The following is a 12,526-nucleotide window of genomic DNA, read 5'->3' as shown; positions in this document are numbered from 1 at the left end:
GATAAAATGTGACATTTCAATATATTTAATCTATTATCCTTCAAGCAGTTAGCCAAGTGTGGAACATTTTTCAGAAGATAGGCCCAAATGCGTTAAAACAATAAATACTGCTGTACTCGCCTGTTCGTTCCCCCAGAGATCCAGCACTGCAGCTGTGGCGGTTTTCCCAGTTTTTGCTTATGAATGGCTACCACCTGACTGCTGCAGCCAATAAGAGGCTGAAAGTGGTCACATGCCGTTCTGGCATCACAACTCAGATGCTGGGAACCATGATATCGGGAGAAGAAAGGTACGTGATTGCTGCAGCAGTCAGGTGGTAGCCAATCATCAAAAGACCAGGAGCACCTTGGGAGCTGGATCGCCAGGGAGACAAATGAGTGAGTACGGCTGCTTTTCTGCCCCTTTTTAAAAAAAAAAAATAGTCTGCACCTGGCCAACCCCTTTAACCTTAATTTAGCAATTAACACCCTGTACTATGTTATTAAAGAACTGGTGTATTACTTTATTTCTGTACAATCATAACTACAATATTTGCATAATAAGCACCGCCTCCTGGAGAGTCCACACTTATTTCCAGTTGCTTCCTGGCCTTTGACAATGTTAGCATAACATTTACTAATGGTGTACAAGCTCTCAACATAAAAACACCCCAGCCTATTTACTTGTATGTGCAAGGCTGCATGCACAGAGCCATAATAGGGCCCACATAGACTCCTATGGGTCATAATAGTTCTAGAAGCCTCAACTTTCATACAAAAAGGCATACTGAGCCTTAGCACCAGACATTAAAAAAAATATGCTCAATGAAATATTACAGAATTATTTCTCCTTAAAGTATTGCATGGAGTGACCCAGGCTCCATAATACAGAATCGTAGAGATTACATATACTGCTATTTTGCAGCCCCCCTGCACACTGTTATTTGTTAGAGGGATTTCCCACCATAAACATTAATGGTAGATTGACTAGATATGCATTCTTAGCTGCGCTGTCAAGGTTTGAACACTGGACCCACCACAAATGCTTAGAACAAAAATGCTGTGTCCCCTTTATCTTTTTTTCTTAAAATACTAGCCCTCCTGTTCCGTAAATAACACCACCCTACTGAAGTGACCCACAAATGATTTATAGTGGGGAAAGCCCCTTCAATTTTGGAATACCTTTTCAGGACAAACCCAGCTGATTTAACTTTTGGAGCTCCATAGCAAACCAATGTGCGGGGTTGTAGTTGGTGGAAATGCAAATTATTACTGTAAGCAATAATATTTGTATGAGATAAAAGGTTTAAAACTATAGGACATAGAATGTATGAATATAATTACATATATGAATGTACTTCAGCGTGCTTTTAAATTTAATTTTTATGTTCTTCACTTTCACCTTTTATACTAGCAGCTCGAGGCAACACTGAAATATTGACGAATCATAAATATTTCTAAGAGCCCATTCACATGGGCATATGCAAGTTGCGTCCGAAATTCTCAAGTGCAATAGGACAGCACATAGGCAGATGTCTCTGTGCTGTCCGATCCCCACGGCAGTGGACATTGCATGTCCAATTCTGGTACATATCATGAACCTGAATAAAACATACTGTGATTAAAAAAAGCTGCCTGTGTTAATAGCCCAATTGGCTATAATGGGTCCATCTTCGGTTCATGAAATATGCCCGTGCGAATGGAACCTCTTTCAACATCGTGGCATTTTTTCACACTGGTCAATGAATAAAATCTAAGAACATTTTCAGACAGTAGATAGGATAATAGCCATCTCTAGCAAGTAACAATATACTAACCAACAATTACAAAGTAGCTGAATCTTTAAAAAGGAAGCAAGGTCCCTCCAAGAGGCAGGTGGAAGAGGTAGGTATCTGAGAGGTAAACTATTTGGCTTTATGGGGACAGCAATGTATGCAATTGCCATCACCGTCCACCGGTGACAATGCTCATCATCACACAAAAAGGTAGGAGAGAAACTGGCACATGCAGTCCTCTCTGAGGTCTTCTTGAACCCAGGAGCCCTGGCAGCCTGGAAGGGAGGCAGCAGTCCAGAATGTCCTAGAAGGGTTACAAGATAGTTTAGTAATGCAAAGCATGATGGCAGCATCTGTTCATTTCTGCAACTAGGTACATCTACCAGGTATCTGATGGATACCGTGAATTTACATTTAGAATGCCTCAACATATCATGAATTTTATGAGTCGCACAATGGATATGAGATCTGAGAACAGAATGCAAAGTCAATAATTCTGAACTTATATTCCTGGAAAAATTGAACGCACACCCCCTATAGGGGATTGTCTTGTCGAAACAGCTAATCACTTTTGATCTTCGGACATGGGTACACATAAAATCAAATTACCGTATATACTTGAGTATTATTGACTCGGCTTCTACTTGAGTCAATAAGTTTTACTAGTTTTTTGTGGTAAAACTTAGCCTACCCGAGTATAAGCTGAGCTAGACTCTAGTACATACTAGATTAAAAGAAAACCCGCAATAACCACCTCCCAGCCGGCGTGTGTCCCTGGCAGTGCGGCAAGCTGCTTAAGAATTCCCCCGCTGTCATCTCTCTGCTTGGCTTTGAATTCCCCCGCCGTCAGCACTGGGTAAGTAAGTGCTGTGATTGGATCGAGCGCCAGCCAATTATAGCCGGCGCTCGATAAACCAATCACAGCCATTCAGTGATGTAATTCACTGAATTGCTGTAAATGATCGTGCGCCAGCTGTGATTGGCTCTCGATCCAATCACAATGGAGGAATTCGCAAGCAGCTCGCTGCACCGCCGGGGACACAGACGCTGTCTGGGAGGTGATGTAGCTATGTAGCTGCGTTTTCACAGGAGGGGGGGGGGGTTTAAATATAAGCTATCCTGAAAATAGGCCTAAGTGCAGAATTTTTTTTTTTTTTTTTTAAAGTGTACTTTACCTAGAGTGGCTTCTCTTCTGGCCAGTGATTGAAAAATTCCTGCCTCCTGGAAGCACTGGCTGTGATTGGCTGACGCTTAGCCAGTCAGAGCCAGCGCTCGATGAATGCCTGTGATTGGTAAATCGAGCACTGGCTGTGATTGGCTAAGCATCAGCCAATCAGAGGCAGAGCTTCCAGGAGGCAGAGATTTTTTATATTCCTCACCAGAAGAAATTAAGAAGAATAGTGCTGTGGAGAAGATACGGCTGGGCGGACAGCATTTCTAAGGTGGTGTTTTATTTTTCCTGCAGCCAGGGCTTACAGTAGGGCTTTGACAGTAGGATTTCCTACTGTCAAAGTTGCATCACACCGCACGAAAATTGCGTTTTCATGCTATGCAACAGAGAGGAAGGCTCCATAGGGAAACATGGGCTACAAAACCTCACGAGTCACATGCACATCGCGGGACCATCGTGAGATTTTTGTGCTGGGATGTCGCATGCTATAAAACATCGCATGTGTGAATTAACCCATAGGAAAGCATGGGCTTCACATACATGCGAGTTGTAGCAGCATGCCAAAATCGCCCGTGTGAAGGAGACCTTACAGCTGCCCCTCTTTAGGCATGTGTAGTCAGTCCAAGGATTTAGGCCGAGCGATGCATTTCCGTGCTGCAGCGTATATTTTTTCCGCTAATATGTCACACCCAGCTGTGTGAATGGATGAGAAAACGCTAATTAAACTCGGGACTTGATCACATCATTTCTTCACATGCTTTAACAGCGTGTGACGGCAAAAACATTTACGCTCATGTAAAGGAGCCCTAAGGTGTATCTAAATGGCTGAGTGTTCAATGCTTATTACAGTACAGTTTACACCCAGTCACCTTTATCTTAAATGTACTTTTCACCTCTAGTTCCATCTACACAGTGATCTTACCTTGCACCAGCAAGACCATCCCCTTGACACCGCCCGCTAGTACCCACAGCCTCAGCCTGGCACTCTACACATATAACTTGTTCTCGTGTTAACCGTCTGCCCCAGTTTTGCACCTGACAGGCAGGTCCCACATGTTTCAGCCTGAAGTAGACACAATAACTGAAAGAAGAAAAAATAAAAATACATATAAGCAATACTGGCATGGTTTATAAACTAGTGTTTAAACCATTAAATATTCTTATGTATTTACTAGCTGATATACTTGGCTTCACCCAAGTTAATTTGGTACAGGTGTTTACCAAATTTTCATGAAGTCTCGGTTACTGCAGAGGAACAAAATATGTATACACATAGAGGTGCATTAGATTCTCCTCAGACTGCATGTACCAATGTCCCTCTGTAGAATGTGCCACCCCTCCCACTCTCCTCACTTTTTACCCTTTAAAAGGCAATACCCCTTTTTATTCAAATTTAACCCCAGACTGGTTACAACCCTTTCTTAGCCTTAAAAGCATGCTCCATCCCTGCAGTCCATGGCTGCTTCCTTATGTACTTTACAGCCTTTCAGTATATGCACATAGAGGTCAGTTATCTCTCTGTATATACTGAGAACAAGCTGAGGTAGATTCTCTTCAGTATATGCACACAGAGGTCACTTAGATTGTTGTGCCAAATTTCACACTTGTACAACACTGGCGAGTTACATTACGTAGGAGTGCACTTATTTTTGCACTGAACATTGAATAATCGATTTGTGGCCCCCTTACTTTTCCTAATTGCACCCTTATATAATGTAATTTCCCGGTGTCGTACAAGCATGAAATTTGACACGAGCATTCTTTAGGTCCTAAATAGGAAAAGAAAAGGATCACAACTCGATTATTCAATGCTATTTAGGATCTGAAGATTGCTCATGCCAAATTTCACGCTTGAACAGCATCGGAAAGTTACATTACATAGGAGTGCACTTACTTTTGCAATTAGCATTGAATAATCAAGTTGTGACTCCTTTACTTTTCCCATTTAAGACCTAAAGAACGCTCATGCCAAATTTCATGTTTGTACGACATCGGGAGGTTAGAGAATTGGTGGAGTCAGTCAGCGAGGGCTTTCGCGCATAATATATATATATATATATATATATATATATATATATATATATATATATATATATATATATATATATATATAATTTGCAACAAAAAGTCTGGATCTAAGCTAAATTTTTATTGTCTATGTGACCTATAGAGCAAGAGGATAATATAAAGCAACTTTGCAAACTAGAGCCTCGGCTGTGTAATGCTTCGTTCACAACATCATTAAATGATATTTTTATAAGTCCACTTAAAACAAAATGCTCTGTCCTTCCAAAATGTTGTGATTTTATCAGTGCAAAGTACAGCATGATTATTAAGCAACATGAGGGGGCACAGATGTTTCCCTAATAGTACTTGTGCGTATTTCTTTCCTCTCTGGAGAGTGCAGCAGGAGATGTTGGCAGCACAGCATGGAAAGTGTAGAATGCCTGCAGCCGAGGTGTGGATAAACATCAAGGGGTGTATCCGATTAAAAGAAATCTGTTTTGAGAAAGAACAATACCTCCATTGCTGTGTGCTATAAAGCAGGCGCAGTTAGATGGCACAGAGTGCACATGTCTCCAGCCTGTGCCTATGGGTCACACATTTTCATGTATGCAAAGACTTAGCAAAACAAGTATACAAGGGTGTTTTGTTTCCTATTGCTTATAGAACACCAACATATTCTAAAGAACTATACAGAGGTGGTTAATAAAAACCTTTGTTTACATTATCCTAATGTATGTTGAAATAATTGATCTGTGTATTGGTTGTCCTTTCTTGGACCACTTTTGTTAGGTACTAACCCCTGTAATACCAAAAGCACCTCACAAGACCTGCTAGTTGGAGATGCCCTGATGTAGACATTTAGCCATCATAATTTAGCCCTTCTCAAAGTTGCTCAGATCCTTACGCTTGCACATTTTTCCTGCTCCAAAAATATCAACTTCAAGAATTGACTGTTCACTTGCTGCCAACTACATCTCTCTCCTCGACAGATGCAATTAGCACAAGATAATCAATGCCATTCACCTCACTTAATCAATGGTTTTAATGTTATACTTAAATAATTTAGATGATATACAGTCATGAGAAAAACGAAGTACGCCCTTTTAGAATTCTATGGTTTTAAGTATCAGGACATAAAAAAAAAATAAACATCTGGGTCTTAGAATGTCTTACAATTAGGGAAGTACAACCCCCGATAAGCAAGAACACATGACAAATTAGAGTGTCATTATTTATTGTACAAAAGCTAAACCAAGATGCAGAAGATGTTTGTCAAGAAATTAAGTACACCTATACCCTCTTCATTCATATGAAAGCAGTAAGTAGTAGCCAGGTGCTGATAATCAAAGTCCCTTAATTGATTATCAAAACAGCTGCATTTATAGAGGTGGTCACAATTGCTGATAGTTTGCTGGCCTGCAGCATTCAGCTGTGTGTTAACACAATGCCAAGGAGGAAAGATATCAGCAATGATCTTAGAAAAGTAATTTTTGCTGTCTTTCAACCTGGGCACCTTGCAGTTAAGAACTCCTCTGTATACCAAAGTATTCTAGAATCAAAGGTGAGGCCATCTATTCAAAAGCTAAAGCTTGGCCAAAACTGGATCATTCATCAGTACAATGATCCCAAGCACACAAGCAAATCTACATCAGAATGGCTGGAAAGAAAAGAAGATGTTTGCAATGACCCAGTCAAAGTCCAGACCTCAACCCAATTGAAATACTGTGGCAGGACTTAAATGAGGTTTGTGGGCATTAGTTTATGCACATTTCAATCTACTGAAGAAACGTTGTAAAGAAGAGCAGATAAAAACAATGAGAAAATGATAAAAGTATACAAAAAAAGGATTACTGTAACTTATTGCTGCTAAAAGTGGTTCTACAAGCTATTGATTCATGGAGTGTACTTAATTGTCCATACACTACTTCTGCATTTTGGCCTAGTTTTGGTAAATAAATAATGAAATTATGTAATTTCTCATTTGTTGTTCATCTGAATGTATATTTACCTAATTTTAAGACCACAAAAAGGACCAGATCATGTTTATTAGGGCCTGATAGGAAAAAAAAACATATTAAAAGACTGTACTTAGTTTTTCTCATAACTGTATGCATTATAGAATGCCTTGCAAAAAGTATTCACCCGCTTGGTGTTTTTTTTTCCGCTTTGGAATTTAATTTAGATTTTATATGATGGAGCTGAAAAAAAGTCCAAATTGTTACAATGGAATGAAAAAAAAGACTTATTTAAAAAGACTTATTTAAAAAATAAACTGAACAGTTGTGAGTGCATATATTTCCACCTAAATAAGGTCTGGGCCAACCAATTAACTTCAGAAGTTGCATTATTAGGTGAATAAGGCCCCAAGTGTGCAAACACAATGTCACATGCAAGTCCCTGCCGACTGCTGGGATCATTTGCATTGTTCACTGCTATGTAGATGGCGATGCAACTAATAATACAATGAGATTGTTAGGTTTTAGTTTGTTCTAACTAAGTGGATTTGCTCAACTATTCCCTCTTTATTCCCTCCTCCTAAATCTACAGCCAGAATCAATCAAAACAGATAGATTTGACTTTGTCTTGATTAAGACCGGCTTCACACGACTGGGTCGAATTTTGAATGCGGGATGTGAAACCAACTGGCAACCCTGTGCACCTGATTATTCTGCATTGCGTACGAGTGCGGCGGCTCGCCGTCCATGCACAGTACATTTTTTCCCCTAATATTTGTATTTCCAGCTCCATCACTTAGAGATGAGGCAGATACCCGCGGCCCAAACTCAATGTTAATTACGTACGGACTGCGGGTCGGACGGCCTCCATTGACTTCAGTGGAGGCTGTCAGCGCAGAGTCAGCAGTAAACTGGAGCATGCTGCGATTTTTCTTCTGTTCGCAGAATACACAATTCGTATCACGAGTGTGATGAAAAACCAAGAGTGCATACCTTGCACTGTGGATCCTTTGCACGGAAAAATGATTCCACTATAGGAATCAGATCGTGTGAAGCGGCCCTCTGGTTATGTTCGTTGTCAAAACTATTTTGATTTGTTGTGTTGGATTTCTTTTGGCACATTTAGTCATAATGTTTAGTTTATGGTATGTTCTGCATGTTGTAAAAACATTTATTTCTCCTTGCTGCATCTGACCATATTTGGCAAGTTACAATACTGTGTCTACCATTTATAGTCTCTGTGCCAAATACGTTTTGGTGCATGTTTAGTCATTTTCCAAGGCTTGGTTAAGTGATGAATGTTATTGGGTACACAGTTGGGAGGAGGGCAAGGCTGGGTCAAAAGTTATTCTTCTTTAATATTTTTGAAATGTGAGAGAAGGGTCCTCCCTTCCTGCCAGATGTGGTTACCTTTCCTTCTGCCTGTTACAATTTCCTTTATTAACAAGTCATCCCTGGCAGAAAGATGAAAGAATTTAATGGAGTGGGCATTCTCAGCTACCCTGTGGCTCCGCTCATTAACAGGACTCACAGTAACAAAGTAGAACACAAAAGAGCTGACCTTTCACATTTTACTATTGCTTTTCTATGATTTTCACCCAGAAAAGTAATTTCAGCATGAACTAAACAGAGATCTATTGTGATCATAATAGAAGGGCATGCATCTAAACAGACAGCTAAAAAAAAAAAAAGTCACCTAGAAAGGTTAATAGTGACTGCTTACGTGATGTTCGTGATCAATATTCATAGGAGTGCTACTGTAGTAGTTCTCTATGTATTTTTGTACTATTGTAGATGGATTTAGTTTGAAAAGCAAACCTTTTTTTCCCACTCTACTCAATACAGGGAGTAGTGAAAGAGACGGATCCAGTGCTATACCACACAACTGGTGTCCTAGGAAGAGATGGATGCACTACACGATAGTAGGTGCACAGGCCCTGGATTTCAATTTTGTATCATGTCCCCTAAAGGAGACAGAAAGTAAAACCCAATTGCAAAGTTGGAAGAGTAGCATGCAAGAAGCAAAAATTGGCTTTCCGCGTCTCTCCAAGTCTCGTGGGACCGCTGCTATGATTGAAGTAAGGAAAGAGAACTTGACATCTCCTGCTACGATACAAGGATGGAGCCATCGTTGGACTTGTGTTCATTCCAGGGACTCTCAATGCGAATTGGTACGTGAATCTCCTGCTAACGACGGTGGATGATCTGCCTTTATTGTAGCAAAAGGAGGCGATTTCCAGTACACTTTTCTTTCTTCAGTTATTATAGAGGTCCTACAGGATGTAGAGAGACACTTAAAACAAATTTCTGCTTCTCATATGCTACTTTGCAACTGTTTTTGGATCAGTCTTTTTGACTACACGCTGTATATCTTCACATCCAGAAACGGATACTCTTTTGTAGTCATTGTCCAATATTCAAAAACATTATATTACTATATTCGCTTTACCTTGGAGCCCTTAATGAAATTGTGGAGTGGGGCCTTCTCCAAGGGTCTCTGGAATCCCTTTTGAAAGAGCCTGGCAATATCTTGGCCACTTCTGTAACAAATTAATGAGGTTTTTTTAAGCATAATAGAAAGTTCCATAATTTCACATATAATACAACAGACAAAGATTAATTGTAACCTTTGGAGGAATGACAGGTGTCGTCATCTCCATAGCAGCCACGGCGCTGTCTTAGATCTGGACAGGGGTTTCCTCCACTTCCAGGAGGCACTTTCACTTGCCGTGATCGTTCTTTGCTCCCAATTCCACAAAGAGAGCTGCACTCACTCCATGGCCCCCATGGACCAACTATACAGTGCGAGACTGCAAGGGAAAGAAAACGGTTGTTACTCTAAGTTTCATATGGGCAATACAAAATTGAAAAAAAGTCATGACTGCTTCCATGTAGGAATTATAAGTAAAAAAAAAAAAGGGGGGGGGGGCACACCTTGAGGATCCAGGCAGAAAGTCAGCAAGCATGTATTTAAAGGGCCACTCCAGTGATTTGTTTTTTTCATTCATTATGTAACTATCCCCCAGTATATTTAAGTGAGCTAATGTTACCTTGGTTAGTTATTCCTTTCTATCTGAAACTCCTGGCCTCTTTCTCCTCAATTCTGACCAGTTCAGATTTACTTGGGATTATGCTGTCTGAAACTAGTTAAGTTCACAGTCAGTGTCAGTAATTGCCTAGAGGGGAACACAGACACTCACAGGTACTGATGACCACACAGCTCTTGTCACACAGTTATAATAGAGAAGATCACAGCTCATCCTCCTGACTGTATACTTGTGCTCTGTAGCTTATTTATGTAAATATAGACAGTAATGATAATTAAACTGTTTCCCCAGCAAGCAGAAATGGTATAGCCTCTAGCTAATGCTATGCTGATTCATCATGGAATGGATTTGAAAATGAAAATAAAATCTCACCATCAAGATGGTGCATGATAAGAATCAGACAGGGGGCTGCACTGCATGGAAGTGGCTTCAATACATAAAGAGTGTGATAGGCAATCAGGTGAAAGTGGCAGGAATGGAAAAATGTGTTTTTGCTGGAGTGGCAGTTTAAAAGGGGTTGTCCAAGAAATACATTCTAGCATGCAAATGCAGGGAACGTTGTAAAATGAAGAAGGAAAATGAATACATGAGTTCGATACCCCACCGGTCTAGGGCTGTAGCTTCGGCTCTCTTGCTAAGCTTTTTTTCCATGGCTGTAGCAGTGACATGTCCATATGTGCACATGTCTGCTGTAGCCAATCACTGACCTCACTGGTACAGGGTATACAATTGCTGAGTCCACTGATTGGCTGCAGCTGTCATATGTATAAAGGCCTAGGTGGGTAAAAAAAAAAGCAGGTGGGTAGCAGCAGAGAAGTGGTGCTGGACCACTGGGGCATCAAACAGGTATACCTTTGTTTTCTATTTTACAAAATTTCTTGCTGTCCTACATACATATGTAAAATATTCTATTTATATTACACATTACCAGTCAGAAGTTTGGACACAACTTTACATTCCATGCTTTTTTTCTCTCTACATTATAGATGCATATTGAAGACACGACAAGTACGACGGACACATATGGAGTTTAGTAGCAAACAAAAGTGCTAAACCAGGTTTGATATTTTAGATTTTTCAAAAGTAGTCCCCTCTTGCTTTGACGATTGTATGCCAAGAGTAAACGGAGCAATCAAGTCAGCTTCATGAGGTTGTCACCTAGAATGGTTTTGAATTAACAAGTATGTCTTGTCAAGAGTTAATTTTTGGAATTTCTTGCCTTCTTAGGCTACATTGACTCGGACGAGAATCTTGCGCTGCGTGTTTTGCAAGACGCACAAAACTTGCACAAAAATGAATTCAATTCTTTTGAATGGTTTCTTTTAACATGAGCAATAGTTTTCTCTCATGCCGTGTGGATAAAAATCGCAGCATGTTCTATCTTTGGGTGTGGAATGCCTGACCCATTGTTTTCATTGGGACCTTAAAAACCATTGCATGGCACTAGCATGCCGTGCGATGTGATGTTTCCCATTTAAATCAATAGGAAACACTTGCAATCCTCTGACATGCATGAAACATGTGCCTGAGGAAAGCAAAGCAAGACATTTTTGAATGAAAAACTTCACATTTGCATGAAAAATGCACGTTGGCCTGTGTAAATCCGGCCTTAACCCCTTCCTGCTCCAGGACGTACATTTACGTCCTGGAGCGTCGGGGTATGTATGAAGAGAGGTCACGGGGCGACCTCTCTTCATACAGCGCAGGCGTCAGCTGTTTATTACAGCTGACACCCTCGGGCAATAACTGCAATTGGCCGTACGGCTGATTGTGGCTATTAACCCTTTAAATGCCACGGCATTTAAATCCCCCGCGGTGAGATCGGGGGAGCCGTGCAGGTGTCATGGAATGTATCTGGTATATATCTGGTATCGCCGCGTCCGTAAAAGTCCAATCTATCAAAGTAGCACATTATTTACCCCGCACGGTGAACGCTGTCTATCGTTTTTCTTTTTCAGTCTCCCAGTAAAAACGTAATAAAAAGCGATCAAAAAGTCGTATGTATTCTGAATTGGTACTAACAGAAACTACAGGACATTCCGCAAAACATGAGCCCTCGCTCAACCACATCGATGGAAAAATAATAATAGTTATTGCGCGCACAAGATGACCGCAGAAAATAATTGAAAAAAAATTAAATGTCTTTGAAAAAAAAGAAAGTAGCACAGTAAAAAAAAACCTATACAAGTTTGGTATCGTAGGAATCATACTGACCTATAGAATAAAGTTATGTTATTTTTGTTGCAGTTTGTGCGCCGTAGAAACAAGACGCACCGCAAGATGGCGGGATGTCTTTTTTTTTTTTCTTTTTCATTTTACTCCACTTAGAATTTTTTAACGTTTTTTCAGCACATTATATGATACATTAAATAGCACCATTGAAAAATACAACTTATCCTGCAAAAAGCAAGCCCTCATACAGCGACGTCGATGGATAAATGGAGTTACGATTTTTTCTTTTTAAAGGGGGGGGGTGAGGAAAAAGCAAAAATGGGGAAAAAAAGGGGCCGCGTCATTAAGGGGTTAATATACTAGAGGCCATCACTTGTGTTGTACAGAAGAAGGGTTGGTACCCAGTTCCATACAGTGTCTT

General features: G+C 40.3%; 1 protein-coding gene across 1 annotated transcript in view; it reads right to left on the bottom strand.

Moving 5' to 3' along the window:
• Positions 1–410: 410 nt before the first annotated feature.
• LOC136627973 (somatomedin-B and thrombospondin type-1 domain-containing protein-like) overlaps positions 411–12,526 on the bottom strand; it is a 71,072-nt gene continuing 58,956 nt past the window's right edge. Inside the window, exons 2-5 of the mRNA XM_066603530.1 lie at positions 9,514–9,696; positions 9,336–9,426; positions 3,847–4,005; positions 411–2,057 (exon numbers count right to left, since the gene is read on the bottom strand). Coding sequence (XP_066459627.1) covers positions 1,952–2,057; positions 3,847–4,005; positions 9,336–9,426; positions 9,514–9,696 — 539 coding nt within the window. The 3' untranslated portion in view covers positions 411–1,951. The remainder of the gene's footprint in view (positions 2,058–3,846; positions 4,006–9,335; positions 9,427–9,513; positions 9,697–12,526) is intronic.

This window comes from Eleutherodactylus coqui, chromosome 5 (genome assembly GCF_035609145.1).
Source record: "Eleutherodactylus coqui strain aEleCoq1 chromosome 5, aEleCoq1.hap1, whole genome shotgun sequence".
In the NCBI taxonomy this organism is placed as follows: Eukaryota; Metazoa; Chordata; class Amphibia; order Anura; family Eleutherodactylidae; genus Eleutherodactylus; species Eleutherodactylus coqui.
This window is presented reverse-complemented; position numbering and strand designations above follow the sequence as displayed.